The following is an 18,441-nucleotide window of genomic DNA, read 5'->3' on the forward strand; positions in this document are numbered from 1 at the left end:
AAGATATATACATTTTGATAATGTGAAGTAGAAGACAAGATTATGTATGGGTATGCTCACACATACATGGGTGCTTGTACATGTGTGTGGAGGTCAGAAGTCAATGCTAAATATTTTCCTCAATGGTTCTCTACCTTGTTTGTTGAAGCAGGGTTTCTCAGTGGACATGCAGCTTGATTTAGCTAGGCTGGCTGGCCAGCAAGTACCAGGGAACCTCTTGTCTCTGGAACCTCTGCCTCTACAGAGCTGAGGTTACAGATGTGTGGCCTTGCTTTCAGTTTTCTACATGTATTTTGGGAACTCAGTTTCTCATGCGTTGGCAGCAAGTATTTCATCAACTGAACCATTTCTAGCTCTCAGAAGAGATTTTTAAATTCAAACTTGGATATAAAATGGAGACAAGATAGTATTACCAAAATTCATCACTATACATCAAGTGACCTTGTTTCACCAGAGCACAGAACATAGATATGGACAAGAGTTGAAATGAGTGCTGACATCACTAACACTATTATTATTAATGACATTATTAATCATTATTAATATGTGGTAGAAAGAATGCCAAATAACTTGGATAAAGTCACTTATCCCTTGCTTACATTGTTTGTAAGACAGTTCTTTAGAGTCCCAGACTCCTGTGGTCTCTAAAGGTAGGGTTGACCTAGGTTTCTGGGAATAGTATATAGAGAAGGCTCTAGGTACTAAAATAAGAATTATTTGCCTTCTATATATAAATTACAGATCATGGGTCAGTGATGATGTCCTAGAGATTCTAAGGCACAGAAAATCTTAAATGCAAGAAGCATAGGGACTTCCTGAGTGAATCAAATGAGACAATCTCAATGGTCTGAACATGAAGTGACACAATAAAGATCTAGGTTTAGCCTCTTGGGGATAGGTGAAGCAGCTTAGGAACCATAAGAAGTACATTTCTAGAGAGAGTACTAAAGAAAGGAGAGCCTAATTTTTATTTTCAACTTTAAATGTAAGAATTTACATATGGGTATTAAAAATAATAATTAACGAAATTCAAAAAATCTGACTGATCAAGCTTGATGATTTGAGTTTAATCCCTAAACCCCAACACTAGAAGAACCAATACCTAAATGTTGTCTTCTGACTTTGACACTAATGTTAACCTTGTATGAGAGGATGTTCTCCATTTGTACTAACCTGATGCACACAGACGTTACACTTATCACAGAATACCATATCATTCCCTTCTTCACTGTCTGGAGACCGGCACACATCACAGATCACATCTTCATCATATTCTATTCCTAGCCCTTCCACTGTCTCAATAGCATGGTTCATATTTTCATGGCAATGGCGTTCCAGAACTTCTATTGTCTTTTCCATAAGAGTCTCATCAACTGGGCCATAACCTGCACAGAAAAATATAAAATTGAAAAAAATAAATCCTTGTCTGTCTCCTGCTAAAACTCAACTTTTTTCTTCCCACTACTACAACTTTTATGAACAGTTGTAACTTTGAACACTTTAATTTGTAGCATGTTAAATCTCTTACCTCTTTGAACACAAATGACATATTATCAGCAAATTAACTTCACTAAGAACACCTAATAATTATACCAGGAATTTTCATATGACAATATACTAACTAATAGAAGAAAAGTCTAGGTAAATATAATATAGGACTATATATATGTATGAAATACTGTTTTAAAACTTGATTTTTTTTAAAAAAAATCTAATACCATTTTCAATAAGTAGTACTAGAAACCTATTAGCATTCATAAAGATTTAAATGTAATTCTGAAATCACTTTCTTTGTTCCTTTTTCCTTTTATACTTTTATTTTTTTCCCTCACCTTCTATACTTAACCCAATTAAAAGATTGAAATGGTTGATGTTAATAAAAACTCAATTCTCCTAAGAGACCAGTGATTTTGGAGCTGTGTGTGTGTGTGTGTGTGTGTGTGTGTGTGTATGTGTGTATGTGTAATTTTTAAAATTAGTCATCAAAAAAGAACTTTTTAAAAAATTGGATATTTTATTTATTTACATTTCAGATGCCATCCCCTTTCCCCAATTCCCCTCCCTAGAACACCCTCATCCCATCCCCCTCCTCCTTTATGCTTTTATACCATTTTAATTACATGCAAATATTAAGGTCAGTTCTAGGCTGAGGAACTAGCAATACAATAGATGCAAATAGTCAAGGAACAAGCAACACAATAAACACAAATAGTCAAAGAACAAGCAAGGCAATAAACAAAAGTCCCATGATTACTCCCATGATAACTGTTTCTAAGGGCTTATCAGGATGACCAAAATATCTGAGCCTACTTCCCTGTCTTAGCCCAAAGTCATTTTTCATGCCTAAAGCCTACTTCTTTGTTATTGCCATAAATAACTTTCGGTATAAACTACCTTTTTTAAAATCTACTTATTAAGCAAAACATATTCTCAGGCTTATTTTTCAGTCAAGACATAATACATACCTACATACATTTATATATACATATAGTTAGCTACACACACATATATGTATATTACACACAGAGAGAGATATATATAGGAACAAAGAGTATAGTGTCTAGGCTGGGCAGGTACCCAAAGAACTCTGTATTTTGTACAAAGATATTTGCAATCCATGTCTTTTTATTGTTGCGTTATTGACAACAACAAGAAAATGGAATCTGCCTAAACAAATGCACAATTGATGAATGGATTATAAAAATATAGTACATATAAACAACTTTATCAAGCCATAAAAAATAAAATTCATAATAAATGAATGGATCTGGAAAATATATTAAGTTGGGTAACCTGGAAGATAAGTAACATAGTCTCACTCATATGGGGAACCTAGAATCTAGTTTTAATATATTTTTATTTATGTGAGAATGATTACATAGAGGCCAGGAAAATAGAAAAAGACCTGTAAAAGGAGAAAAAAGAGGTGAGGCCTTAATTAAGAGAGAGGTGTGGGAAAGGTAAAAGAATGCATGTGATTTGCAAACAGATGGGAGAATACTGAGAATGTTCTATAATAAAAAGTAAAATCCTCATCCAAAGAGTATTAATTGTAAAACATTAAACTTAAAGGGAAGTTGTTTAATCAAAGGAAGCATTGTGATGATTATATTATCTATGAATTCAAATCAGGCAAAACCACACACTGAGGTACTTTCATTAGGTTGTCATACTCTGTTTTTGCCCCTCTTTTATTGCATTCTCTGTGATTTACACTCTTAATTGGCCACCTGCAACTCCTCTTAGAGGGCAAATAAAGAGAAAACAGAACATACTAAGTTTTTAAGAGCCAAAACTAAGATTTAGTTGTTGGCAGAATAACTGCCATCACCATGCCAAAGAAGATTTAATATAATTTTAACTTTTTATGTGTATTCATACACTAGTTTTAACACAGAAAACTTAAAACTAAGTTTAAAACTAAGAACATCTTTGGAGATATTTTTCCATTTAATTCTGGGCAACAAAATTAGAAGCCTTCTATTAAAGGATGGTCAGAATAACTTGTCACCTGTAGTGGGTGTGGTTAAATGCTGTAGATAGACCTTTTCTCCAACACCTGGAAGACACAACTCAAGCTGTGGCTCTGCTCATTAATAAGAATCCTTTTCAGGACTAAGCCAAGAACAGGTTTCAGTATGCTTTCCACCAGAAGTCTAACCAACCATCACCACACTAACATTTAACATTATGAAACAACTTCATGAAATTTATGTGCTATCTGTATCTGTATATTACACTGAATTAAGGAAAGGTCATTTAAATTTTATTATTCTATTTTAATATAGATAAAACACTACTATACTTTATACACTTAAGTGCCTCATTTGGTCAAAAATAGTAAGTGCTAAAGGGTGGATAAGAAAGGAAAGCAAGACAAAACCAAGTTTTGTAGTGTAAAAAACCACTGGTGAAGTCAAAGTACAACTTACTTATAAGAAAATAGCTTACCCATTTCTCCAAGGTCTTCATTGAGTTCCTGAAGCCAGAAGATGTCCATGTCATCTAGGTCATAGCGGCATGTAGATGCTGCTAGCTCCAGGGTATTAATATACCCAGGTTCTGCAGACTCTGGGCTGGAACAACGGATATATTTCCGGGGCCGGACAAAAAGAATCTCCTTTACTTTTTCAGATATAATCCTAGACAAGCAATGGAAAACATAGGCAACAATCAACAAAATGACAGATTTCAGGTGCTAACAGGATAAGCCAAATGACTTTGGTCATCCTGAGGAGCATGTTCTGCTTTGCACATTGGGAGATATGACAGATCCCTTTCTAGAAGCAAATTCAGTTTCATCATCTGCTGTGAACTTATTGAACGATAATGACACGCTTAATTTACCTCCACATATCTGAGACCCCACTACTATTTATTCTAAGAAATGTTAATGTATTGTGTGTTCTTGGTCCAATAGTTACCAAGTATATTTAGAAAGAAAAAAATCTGGTAAGAAGTATTATATTCACAAAGGTAGCATTAATACGCCTCAGCAAAAAAGTAGAGACAACAATAATAAATTATTAAAATAATACCAAATTGGTAAGATTATTATGCTCATATGAAATAAAGTATTTATTATGGTATATAATAAAATCAGGTTTTGGTAACATTAGTGATTGCTATGTTCTTATTATTTTCATTATGTAAATGAGTTAAAATAAAGAGAACATAGACTTGTACAAAACTCAAGGCATTTTCCAACAAATATGAGAGCAGCCAGAGGTCTGAGCAAGGGCAATATAATGGAATGAAAGATTCTTACTACTGCATCAACTTTCGAAGTGAGCTTGAGCAAATCCACAGTGCTCTTGATATTCAAGAACCCAAGGCAAGAAAAACCAATTAAAGGAAAAAAAGACAAAATTTCATACCCACAACTTATTCTATAATTGATGGTTTAAATAACAGATGAGGCATCAGAAAAATACAACCAGGAGGAATCTGGATTATTATTTCCTGGCAATTTTAAAGATCAGGGTGAGAGACGTGGGGGGGGGGGAGAAAGGAGGAGGGGGGAGAGAGAGGGAGAAAGAGACACACTCATGTTATAAAATAATGAAAACATTCCTCTGGGAGGATTTGAGAGTTAATTTAATTATAGAGTCATTATACATGTAGAAGGGATATAAAGCATATTAATACATGTAATATATAGATGTAATATATAGTTGATCATGTAAGTGTAGAGAGTAGATATTTTCTTCTAAGCATTCTTCCCAAAGCCCATTATTCCAATTAATTAATTTTGAATAAAGTTAATAACTATGTATTTATACATCTAAATTTTTATATAATATGGAGATTCAAAGGAAAAGCAGTAAATATTTGAAGAAAATGCAGAAATCTTAAGCATTAATTCTAAAATTTGGGAACTGTAACAGAGACCTGTTTCCAACTGAAAAGGATAAAACACATTGTTCTCTAGAGACTTCAAGATCAAATATACTGCACTTCTTCGGTGCATGGCCTTACAAGTCAATTACAGAATATTTGACTTTTTCCCAGGGTATGTCTTTTTCTTAAAAAAAAAAAAAAAAGACTTTGTAGCTAACGATTCATCTCAAGTACTTTAAACTATACATGAAAAAATGTACATTATACATTTTCTTGAATGAAGCTTATGTTTAAAAAGCTTCTGGAAGAACACAAAGGAGAATATATTTATCACATCAGAGTAGGCAAAGGAATTTTAAATGAAACACAAATGTCATCAAACACAAAAGGAAAGGAAAAGACTGAAAAAACACACATACTAAAACCCTGGTTATTAAAAGAGAGAAAAAAAGCAATTCATGGGGTAGATGATATTTGCAACTAAAGGGCTTACATCTATAATGTATATTAAAGTCTAACAAATCAATTTGGAAAAGAAAAATGCTCCAATTAAAAACTAGGGGAAAGATTTAAGCAGACACTTCACAAATAAGGCTACTTTATGGAAAATAAAGAATTTAAAGGCTCTCAATCTCATTAGTTATCATAGATATTTAAATAATAATCATTGTTATTTATTAAAGTGGCTAATATTTAAAAAACTGACACCAAACTAGTCTATGAAGTTCTAAGTGATGGTAAGAAGCTGAAGCAAATAGACCTATTATTACACTGCTGGCTTGGGCATGGACTAATTAATACAAGCCACTTAGCAGCAGATGTTACAGTTATAACAACTATAATATAGTTATTATACTGTTATAACAACTATAATATAGTTATTCAATATGAACAGATAGATGTCATTTGACCTAGCAAATCTACTCCTAGGTATATATTTAATAAAAATTCACAGACATGAAAGATATGTAAAAAAGGTTTAGTTTCTGCAATTGCTGGCAACAACCTAATGTCTACTGAGGGAGAATGGATAAATAAATTGTGGCATAATTCACACAATGAAATATGATGCATGAGTGAAAACTTAATGAACTACTACATGCAACGGCATGGATGGATCTCACAAGCATAATGATGAACAAAACAATCCAGTCTCAAATGAATACATACTATAGGATTCTATTTGTATGAAGTTCAAAAACTGGCAAAACTGTTACCTACGGTGAGGGAGGTCAGTTACTGGCAGAGAGCAGAAGAAAGGCTTCTGGGGTGTTGGTAATGTTCTATTTCTTGATCTGAGTGGCAGTTAAATGAATATGTTTAATTCATAAAAATTCATTCAGGTATACAATTATGCATTCTATATTTTCTGAGTGTACATGATATTTCAATGCAAAGTTTACCATAATGATAATTAGAATGGTGATATCATCTCAGTCATCTTTCATTAAATATAATGAATAAAAGTCTGAATCTGAGGACTGAAACAGTAACACTAAATGCAAGAAAACACATGGGCCGGGTGGTGGCGGCGCATGCCTTTAATCCCAGCACTTGGGAGGCAGAGGCAGGTGGATTTCTGAGTTTGAGGCCAGCCTGGTCTACAGAGTGAGTTCCAGGACAGCCAGGTTTACACAGCGAAACCCTGTCTCGAAAAATAAAAAAAACAAAAAAAAAACAAAAAAAAAACCAAAACAAAAAAAAACCCCAAAAAACATATGGATAAAAGATCAAATTAATGCAAATTTACAAGGAGAAGTTACTGAATTTATAAGAGAAAAGATCTGTAAAAATATTACTTTGGGATTTTATTTTTTTATTTTGAATTTTTGAGACAGGGTCTTACTACATAGTCCTGGCTATCCTGGAATTTGCTACGTAGATCATGCTCATTTCCAACTCAGAGATCCCCCTGCCTCTGCTTCCTGAATACTGGAATTAAAGACATGTGTTACCAAGCCTAGAGGAATTTTTTCTGAGACAGATTCTTTTATGTTCCCTGCTTCAGTCTCCCAAGGGCTGAGATTACAGGTGTGTTAGCATTTCTAGTTTAGGATATTTTAGAAACAGCTTCATTTACACACACACACACACACACACACACACACACACGCACACGCACACTAAAACATCTGGGTATCCAAAGACACACTTAAGAGTGTCTTTCTGTTTTATGTGTGTATATGACTGCTATATAGCTTTAGAGCAGTGGTTCTCAACCTTTCTAATGCTGAGACTATTTAATACAGTTCCATATGTGGTAACTACCAACCATAAAATTATTTAGTTGCTACTTCATAACTAATTTTGCTACTGTCATGAATTGTAAGTATCTGATATGTGACCTTTAAGGGGAGTCACGACCAATCCTTCTATAATTTTCTTTGGACTAGGTATAGAGACACTATCAATGGCATCAGATCACTGACCAAATCAGCTGATGTTAAAAAACCTAGAGATCTAAGTAATTTTGTCTCAACAAAGTAAGCCTAGATTTCAATTTAGACCCTCTAGTATAACTGAATGTTTCAGTAGCTTTTTAAGATGATGGACTTTTGTTAAAGGACCCACAATCATAGGTCTAGGGAAAGGTTTATTCACTTGTTCTTCAGACATGTATGTCAGAATGGCTGGAACAATACTAAGTCAGGTCTGAGTGGACACTGCTGTGCCACTGAGGAATCACTGAAAATGAAACTACTACTATTATTCTTTTCTGACCTAAGGCCTAACAAAGTGTCTTATTGACAGTGACCACTCAGGAACTTTTTAATTGATCTAGATATTTGAAAGGTAGAGATTATGTTGTTTCCTAGTGAGTGCCTAGAATTATTTATGAATAGAAAAAACTATATAAATATCACAGCATTTTAAAAAATATTTGAAATGAGTATCTTAAAATTAACTATTAACTAAATCTTTCATTTAAAAAAGTCCTTTTTTTGAGATACTGTCTCAACTCTGTAAACTCACCATGAAGCCAAGGGTATCCTTGAACTCATGTTGATCCTTCTGTCTTTTCTTTCCAAGTTTATAGGAGTGAACCATAACTCCTGACTTCATAAATATATATTTAGGTATAGTCTCTCCAAATGCCCCTTGTTAATCTTGTTACTTTGTGATGAGCTTTTCTTCCAAAGTTTCTGTGACTTAGTGGATAAGACAGTTCCACTTACATGACATAATGACATTTTCTGATTTCACATATTCTTTTACAATGTGACTCTGGTCTCCAAGTTCTAAAGATTATTTCTCCTCCCTTTCAATAGAAGGTGGCTTATGATGGTTGAACCAGAGATAATATTATGAGCACTGCAAGCTGAGTCATAAAAAGGAGTGTAGCCTTCACCTGGCTGTCAGGAAGGACCAGGTACAATTCAGTCTTGTGTCTTGTGCCTGGAGCCTATAAGGAATATGACTGTGCTGAGACTGTCAGACTATGAAGGAGTCAAGCCAAATGTAATTCTCATGTCTTGCCAGTCTAAGGGCACAGACACATTTGTGAAAGGCCTTTTAAAGGTTTCTAATCCTGTTCCCCAGCTTCTGTGTAACGTTCAAACTTCAAGTCTAATTGTTTTGAGCTACTAAGTTTGGGGGCAATTTACTATAAGCACTGAAACTTATAATGGAAACAAACACTAGGGAACATCTTCAAACTTCAAATAACATAAACATGTATGAAAATGTTCTATACATTGTACAGGCTTACTCAATTTCTATAATCAAAATCAAGGGTGGTAGAATTCTGTAGCCTAAAAATGGAAAGGGAAAGATGTGGGAAGTTATGGGGTAGGGGAAGTAGTTGGAGGTCCAGGAGGCCCAGATGTCCAAATACTGCAGTGAAGTTAGAAGGCAGGTGTATAGCCATGCATCATTAAAGGGTATTTTCCTTTCAACTTAATACATAAAATATGCATGTATTTTGAAAGTAGATTCAAGATCTCCTGTATATAGAAATTAAATATGGGTTATAGGACAATAAACAGTAAAAGATGATCCCAAAAATGTTTTTAAAAACCTTTTTATCTTTTAGAATACTTACTGTTGAACCATTCCATGTATATGTATGTGCATATCAATGTTTGGTACTGAGAATCAAAGTCAGAGCCTAGGCAAGGATTCTACCACTGTGCTACTGCCCCAGCCCCCTTGGAGTATTCTTAATGAGTCATTTCTTATTGAAACCTAGATATCTGGGGTATTAGAAAACCAGAAATATTATTTAAACCTTTAGTTTTGGCTAGCTTCCTAGAAAACTACTATGGTTGGTCATCAGCGTTGGGGTGAAAGACAATGCCTTGTTATTGCCGAGAAGTTGTAGTTTACCACTTATTCTATATGGCAGGGATTTTCTGTTACTTATGGGGTGTGACTGGACATTCTAGATCCCACTAGACCTTCACTGATACCTCCTTCACTGAGATTAGTAAGAATGACCGAATGGCCTTGAATGACACGACCAGGAATAAAGGAATCATTATTATCAGGTAAAAATGAGAGTACTATTTCTTCATTAAGTCTTCTGATACAATCCTTGACAGGTTGAATCACTACTGCAGGGTTAAGTCTAGGCTCCTTACTGCATCTGTGCTAGAGAAGAGGGTAGAATGATAGCCCAAAGTGTGTTTCATGAAGTTTGGCTGGAGATGAACAAACTCTGAAAGATTTCTGACTTGACAAGTGGTTCCTTTCCCAGTCACTAGGAAGACTAAGCTTTTCTTTTCTATCATTGGTGTCTGGTGCTTCTTGGTTGCCACCTTCTCCAAAATCTGGGAGCAAAAAGAAAATTCACACAGCTGTGTCATTTCAAAGGTGTGTATCAAGAGCACTAGATCCTCTGTCACCTTCTTTTGATCTTTTAAAGAGGTTTGTGTTTTACAAGCTGCTTATGACTTTTAGTTGTACTTAATGGGAGGGAACTCATAGAAAGAAGGTTATCTACTTAATCTTTGTACAAATGCAAGCCTGGTCAAGACTGTTGACTTTATGTCAGCAACAAGGAGAAAAGTATAAATATATACATACACATAAACTTGACAACTTACATGAAACAAACTAACCCTTTAAAGCACCTAAGTACTAAAACTCACCCAATATGAACAAGATAACTATACAAGATGAAATTTATAGATAAGATACCCAACAACAAAAAAGCAGTCTCTAGATTTAGCATATTTCACTGGAGAATTCTTTTTTGTTTTGTTTTGTTTTTCGAGACAGGGTTTCTCTGTGTAGCCCTGGCTATCCTGGAACTCACTCTGTAGACCAGGATGGCCTCGAACTCAGAAATCCACCTGCCTCTGCCTCCCAAGTGCTGGGATTAAAGGGGTACACCACCACTGCCCGGCTCACTGGAGAATTCCATCAAACATTTAAATAAGAACTGGGGTTACAGAGATGACCCAGCAGTTAAGAGTGTGAAACTGCTCTTGATAAAAGTTTTGTTACTAGCATCCATCAGGCAGGGCAGCTCACTACCCCATGTTATCCTTAGCTACAAGAGATCTGATGACTCTGGCCTCCACAGGTACTTGCCTGCATGAACACATACACTCATTCTCTCTCCCTCACACAATTAAAAATAAAAACAAATTTAAAAGAATTAACAGCAATTTTATATAATTTCTTCTGAAGAGGGGCACAATATTTCCTAATTTTCAAAATTTATTTTTTCTCTTTGATATCATTTTATTCTTCTTGCATATATCACATCCCAACCACCCCCATCTACTCCTCCCACTCTCTTCCCTTCACCTTCCTCAATCCATTTCTTCCCGTTTTCCTTCAGAAAAGGGCAGGCCTCCCAAGGATCTAAATGAAACATGACACATCAAGATTGCAATAAGGCTAGCCACTTCCCCTTGTATGAATGCTGGACAAGGCAATCCAGCAGGAGGAAAAGGGTCCCAAAAGCAGACAAAAGAGTAAGAGACAGCCATGCTCCCAGTGTTCAGAGTCCCACATGAAAACCAAGCTACACAACTGTAACATATGTGCAGAGGGCCTATGTCAGACCCATGCAGGCTCCCTGGTTGGTGGTTCAGTCTCTGTAGCCCCCTGCGAACCCAGGTTAGATGATTCTGTAGACAATGTTCTTATGGTATCCTTAACCCCTCTGGCTCCTACAACCCTTCCTCTTTCTGTCTCTTTCACAGGATTCCCCAAGCTCCCACCTAATGTTTGTCTGTGGGTCTCTCTGCATGTTTCTATCAGTTGCTAGGTGAAGCCTCTGATTACAATTGGGCTAGAAACCAATCTATGAGTATAGCAGAATATCATTAGGAGTCATTTCATTGCCCCTTTTAATTTTTTGCTATTTATGTTTGGTTCTATTGTGGGTCTCTGAGCTCTCCAGCCCCTGGGTCCTGGCCCTCTAGGCAGTGTCAGGAGTAGGCTCCATCCCATGGAATGGGTCTCAAGCTGGACCAGTCATTGGTTGGCCACTCCCACAATTTCTGCACCATCTTTACCACAGCACATCTTGTAGGTCAAAGATTTTGTGGCTGGGTTGGTGTTCAAATGCCTCCAATGGAAGTCTTGCCTGGATACAGATTATGGCCAGTTCAGGCTCCCTATCTACCATCACTAGGTATTGCCCTCATAGATTCCTGGGAGTTTCCATTGAACTAGGTTTCTAGCTAATCCTAGAGAGATATCTCCCAATTCCAGTTGTCTCTCCCAGTACTCTCTCCCTCTGTCCTTATCCCACCCAATCCCTCCAGTTCCAGTCTCTACCTGGCCTACTATACCTTTGATATCTATTCTATTTCCCTTTCCCAGGGAGATTCATGTGCCACACCCACACCCTTCTTGAGTCCTTGTAATTAGCCTCACTAGGTCTATTGACTACATAAGCATGATTATCCTTTACTTTACATGTTTCTAATATATTTCATATATTTAACTTTTAATCCCTTTCTGAATTCCTCCCAGATTTATCCCCCACCTCCTTCCCAACTTCATGCTGTTTTAGTTTTGTAATCCACTGAGTTTAATTTCTGCTCCCCATATTTATTCATTGGTATGGGGTACCCACTGGAACACGGTTAACCTACCAGGGACTATATGGACTACTACTAAGGACCTACACCCTTAAAGAAAAATGACTTTCATCTAACAGCCACCAACTGCCAGTAGCTCCTCAGACTCAGAATCCTCTCCTATCTCCATACCAGAAGGCTGACTGGAACTTGAGCCTGTGCAGGCCTTATGCAGATGTTTTCTGCACATGCACTCATGAGCTCACAGCAGCTGTAGAGGCCTGCATAAGGCTTCCCCGACTATTTTATTAGGGCAGTATCACTTCCATAATATAATACTTTTAACAAAAATATCTAGAAAAGAACAGATTTTTTTCTCCTGTCAGGAACATAGACATAAAAATTATTAACAAAGTATCATCCAATTATACCATCAGTAATTGTAAATTCAAATCAACTGGACTGAATTGTGCCATTTCACAGCCCAATTTTTAAAGTTGAAAAGCTAACTTCAATGTGATTGTGTTTGCAGACGGGTGATAGGGGGTAACATTAAATGAGGTTATATAAAGCTCTAATTCAATTGGACTATTGGCCTTACTAAACAGAAAGAATTCTTTCTCTCTGCATGTTCATCAAAAAGAGGCCATAATGAAGAGGTAGCAGGACTAATGTCCTTATCAGAAGCTGAATCCTGCTGGGCCTTCATCCTAGGAAGTCCAGCCTTTAGAATTTTGAGAAGTTTCTATAGTTAAAGGCATCCAATCTATAACATTTTATTATGGCAGCCCAACCTAATATACTAAGGCTTATTTCAACAATGCAAGTCTAGTTCAATATTAAAAAACTTCAGTCAAAATCTATGATATTAACAGGCTGAAAGAGACAAAGCTACATGCTCCTACCATTTGACACAGAAAGCGTGTATACAAGATGATATAAATAACAGATTAGGGATTAGGAGCAAAAGTGAGTTTCTTCAACTTGATAAACAACATTTATAAAAATCCTATAGTAACATACTTAAACACTGAAGGGCAGAATGCTTTCTACCTAAGATTGGGCAGAGGTGAGAGTCTTTGTTTTCAATATGATACTGGAAATTTTGAAGACTGCAATAAGTCAATAAAAAAATAAAAGATGTAAGGAGTGGGAAGGAAGAAGAAAAACCATTCTTATTTTCAGGTGATATAATAGTGTATATAGAAAAATCCCAAGGAACTGAGAACTTGGTGGCTTATCCCTGTAATCCTAACACTCAGGAAGCATAGGTAGCAAGATTGCCCACAACTTCAAGGCCAGGCTGGGCTTGACAATACCCGACCTGAAAATGTTTTTCAAAGGGGGTGTTAGAGATGGCTTAGGCATTAAGAGTATTATCTTTGCTCTGGGAAGACCTGGGTTCAATTCCCAGCACCCACATGGATGCTCACAACCAACTCAAACTCCAGTCACAGGAGATCTACACTTACTTCTGGCCGCTGTGGACACTGTACAGACATATATGCAGGAAAAAAAAACCCATGTACATAAGATAAATAAATACAAATTAAAAATAGTTTTAAAAAAGACATACAAAGCCAGGTATGTTGGTACATGACTTTAAGGAAGGCAGAGGCAGGTGGATTTCTGAGTTTAAGGCCAGTCTGATCTACAGAATGAGTTCCAGGACAACCAGGGCTACATAGAGAAACCCTGTCTCGAAAAAAACAAAACAAAAGAGACATAGAAATAAGCAAACACAACTGTACACATAAGAAATTAAAACTGAAGTTATGAAATTTGCTAAAAATGGATGGAAATAGGAAATATTTCAGACTCCCAAAGACAAATGCTCTATGTTCTCTTCTTATGTGGATTCCAGCTTTGAATTATCTAGATGCTGTATTAACTTGGAATGTCTGTAGAGATCAGGAAGCTAGACCAATACAGATGCAGATACTTATAGCCAATCATCAGTCTGAGCCGGGGGACCCCAATGGAAGAGCTAGGAGGATTGAAGGAGCTGAAGGGGATTGCAACCCCATAAGAATAGTATCAACTAACTGGACCCTCCAGAGCTTCCTGGGACTAAACTACCAACCAAAGAGTATACATGGAGGGAGTCAGGGCTCAAGATATAAATGTAGCAGAGGATGGCCTTATCTGACATCAGTAGGAGAGGAGAGAGTCTTGATGACTCAGCTAGAGGGGTATGGTGGGAGTGGATGAATGGGTGAAGCAGTACCCTCATAGAGGCAAAGCGGGGGAAGGTGGGATGGGATGGGGGGAGTTGGTGGAGGGGTAACCAGGTAGGAGGATATCATTTGAAATGTAAATGAATAAAATGATTTAAAAAGAAAAGAAAAGTGCCATGGGGGAGGGAGACCTTAAGGAAATAGTGGAATCCAAGTGATACAAAAAATAGCCAGAATACTGTTATTTAGAATGGGTTAAACAGAAATGAGGTTGGGGGATGAAAGAGATGAGGGAGTAAGAGGAAAAGCTAAGTAAAACTCAACTCAGGAGATACAAAAAAAAAAAAAAAAAAACCCACATGTAAGCCTATTCCTTAAGAGCTGCAGGATAGGGAGGAGTGCTATAAAACAATATCTTTGGACATGACATGATGGCATTCATGAAACCACAGCAGCTATGATTAACTTCATAAGATCTACAGAAGACTGGGTTCTGTAACATTCCATCATGGACAGGGAAGTTGCTTGGAAAGCCCCACTCCTGTCTTGAGGAATGAACTAGTCAAAGTTAATAGCTACTAGGGAAGATATGTTCTCTTCAGTGGTGTAGCCAGTAGATAGTTGCCTATACTCTAGTAAATAACCTTTCACCCATGCTCATGCAAGTAACACCAATTAAGCTTAAAAATACATATGAAATGTATTTTTGTTGAAAAGAAAGGTATTTGTTGAAAGAAGTAATTAAACAGGAATAAGAGCGCTATTAGAGATAGTAATAGAAGATGTATGATCAAAACATATATGCTTGAACTTGTCAGAGTAAATTTTAAAAATTACTTCAAAATAGATCATACATTTAAATGTAAAAGGTAAAACTATAAAATTCTTAAAAGAAACATAGGAGATAATCTTTGAGATGAATGAATGTAGGGTTGGTGAAAAATATATAAATTTGACACTAAAAGTATAAATGACCTCAAGTTAAAAACAAACTTTACTTTCTAAAAGATAGCTAAAAGGATAAAAAGGACAATTTACATCTATATTAAACTTTAAGTAAATACAAACCACTCTCTTTTGAGGCAGAGGCTCTCTATGTAGATTCCTCTACCTGTCTTAGAACTCACTATGGAGATCTGGCTGGCCTTGAAATCCCAGAGAATCTGCCTACCCAGCCTCCCAAATGCTAGGATTAAAGGTATGCACCACCACACCGGGAACAAACCACATGTTTGACAACAGACTCATATTGTAAATACATAAATAGTTCTGAAGACTCAATATTAATAAACCAAGAAAGCTGTTGAGGTGGTTTAGTGAATAAAAGCACTTTCCACCAAGCCTAATGACCTATGTTTGATCCCTCAAACCTACACAAAAGATAGAAAGAACTGACTTTTGAAAGCTATTATCTTACCAGCTCATAAAAGTGTGTGTGCCAACCAGCCCCCACAAAAAAAACCTTAAAGAAATGAATTATAAAATGATCAACTATCATAAAGATACATTTCATTGAAGAGAATTAGGTCCTAAACAGAAGCTAGTCTTGCAGTCATTTCATGTTGTCAGGCCAAATGAATCTGATTTATATAATAACTCAGGACACTATCTGAATTAATTTTATTTTATTTTATTTTATTTTTAAGTAAGGGTCTCATTATGTCTAGGCTGGCTTTGAACTCTTGCTTCCTAAGTATTGTGTGCACCAGCATGGCTAAATTTGTTTTTGAAAATACAGATGAAGCCACAGAAATATATTCTTTTCAACATTCAAATTATCATGTCACAAAGATTAAATTTTTAAAGGTTTCCTACAAAGTTCAAAAATAAAAACCATAGTATACTTTGACCCCTGAAAACTTCTGATTATTAAGAGAAGCATGTACAATAAGCAGTTGTGATTGAGATCAGGTATTTCAAACAGAAAGCTTCAATCCTATAATTGCTCCTCCAAATTGATTACTATTTAAAGCCAAAGGAGATATATTCAAAGAGTCTGACAAAAGTACAAACTCCAGGGGCTGGGAAGATAAATTAGTTGATAAAGTGCCTGCTTTGCAAACATAAGAACCCAAGTTTAATTCACAGAAAACTAATAACAACAAGCAAGCAAGCAAACAAACAAACAAACAAAAAAGTCAGGAAGTAGTGACTGATCCCAACACTGGGGGAAGTGGAGATATGCTGTTCCCTAGGGTTTACTGGCCATTCAGCCTGCCCAGAGAATTCCAGACCATAGAGAGATTCAATCTTAAAATTAGAAAAAATAAGGTTTCTACCTCTAAAGAGCCTGAGATGACTTGTGAAAATGGTTCACTACTCTGACCTAAAAAACTTTACAAAATCATGCAAACTAAGAGGGTCAAATCTTTGTGTTCTCTTTAAGAGTATACTTGAAGCTGTCTAGTTCATCAAGAGTGTGCACATCAAAAAAGACACTAACTATCTGAAAAAAGCCACTTTAAAGAAGTATTGTGTAAAAAAGAAAGACTATTGTGTGCCCTTCTGGTAGTATAATGGTGGACTAAGTAGGTGTGTGCAGGCCAAATAGTGGGGCTGGACACAGGACCTGTGCTCCAAAAACAATGCTGAATTGTTGTTGCATATATTTGTAATGCTGAACTTAAGGATTTAGATGAACAATCTGTAGTTATTGAACACATACCAGATGAACAAAATACCTAAGATGGGCTATTGAATACAAACTTCATGGTCTGATTAACACATATATGAATGCACCCTATCACACTAAGACGATCTTCACAGTAGCCTTATACTTCAGATCTACTGAATAAAAAAGGGGGAGAGGCGGAGAGCCTTTGGGGCTGCTTGGCAAGAATCTAACATTGGCCAAGGACAAGGAAGTAGGCTTCAAGTTCTGAAGATATGATTTGACGGGTTTTACTATATGTAGTGTGGCTGGTCTGAAACTTGCTATGTAGCCCAGGTTGGCTTTGAAAAGATATATTTGCCTATTTCTGCTTCACAAATACTGGGATTTTAAAAAGAAGTCTGTTTTAATGAATCCTTCAGGAACCTATGCCAAAGGAAATATATACTACAGAATTATTCTTACTTGATGCCTTCTAAGAAACTAAAAATAGTCTACCTATCAAGAGCAGTCAGTTCTGAATTTCATTTAGGAATTTAGTATAAATTCATAAGGAATTTAGTATAATCCAAATTTAGTAGCTTCTCTTGACCAATTAAAATTAAGGACTCTATAAGATAGGCAAAGAACTATGAAAAACAGAGGGACTTAATAAAAAATCACAACATATAAATGGTAAATATCTTAAACTCTCAGAACAAATATTAGACCACAGAGCACTCATACCAATTATAGAGTGCTGTGAGAATTCTAGAATAAATTTAGTTTCTTTAAAAAACAAAAATATCGTAAGAATGGGCTTTTGTTTTAATCCCAGGTGTTGGGCCATAGGGCTGCTTTGGACTGTCCACAGCAGACTATAATTTATCTTGTGCTCTAGCAGAGGTGTGGTTTTGCCATCTGTAGATATTTTCTGTGATTGTGTGACATTTGACATTCTGGGAACTTTTCAGAGGATATATAAATGCTGGACGCGGAGAGGCATTTTGGGTGGTTGGTGGTCATTCAGGGGGTTGATTGTACAGTTTGTTACTACTTGTGCTCAAAGAAGAAATAAAAATTAGATTCAAGGATCTCTGTATCCTTCTTCCAACAAAGTACGTGTCTCTAACTGTGAGAGGAAGCTAACTGTTAGTCTCTAAATTAATACTTCTTAAGCCATACAAATTTTACTGCACTACTATTAGATAGATACAATATTTAAAGTAGTACATTGGGCCATTTTCCACTTAACCCACAAATTAAACTTACTTCCTCCATAAAGTATATATAATATACTGATTTAACATCAATACCAAACATCAACTGAGGTGTTTCAACAATCCTTGGAGTG

At 36.1% G+C, this 18,441-nt stretch overlaps 1 protein-coding gene across 5 annotated transcripts in view; it reads right to left on the minus strand.

The window, feature by feature from the left end:
- The window catches only part of Jade3 (jade family PHD finger 3), a 126,943-nt gene that overhangs the window by 22,277 nt on the left and 86,225 nt on the right, over window positions 1-18,441 (minus strand). For 3 of the 5 annotated variants that reach the window (XM_076918898.1, XM_076918897.1, XM_034486356.2), the window contains 2 exons: window positions 3,952-4,142; window positions 1,174-1,385 (listed from right to left, as the gene is read on the minus strand). In XM_076918898.1, coding sequence (XP_076775013.1) covers window positions 1,174-1,385; window positions 3,952-4,142 — 403 coding nt within the window. Of the gene's footprint in view, window positions 1-1,173; window positions 1,386-3,951; window positions 4,143-6,557; window positions 6,636-18,441 lie in introns of all 5 variants that reach the window. The other 2 variants (XM_076918895.1, XM_076918896.1) reach the window with 1 other exon arrangement.

This window comes from Arvicanthis niloticus, chromosome X (genome assembly GCF_011762505.2).
Source record: "Arvicanthis niloticus isolate mArvNil1 chromosome X, mArvNil1.pat.X, whole genome shotgun sequence".
Taxonomy (NCBI): Eukaryota; Metazoa; Chordata; class Mammalia; order Rodentia; family Muridae; genus Arvicanthis; species Arvicanthis niloticus.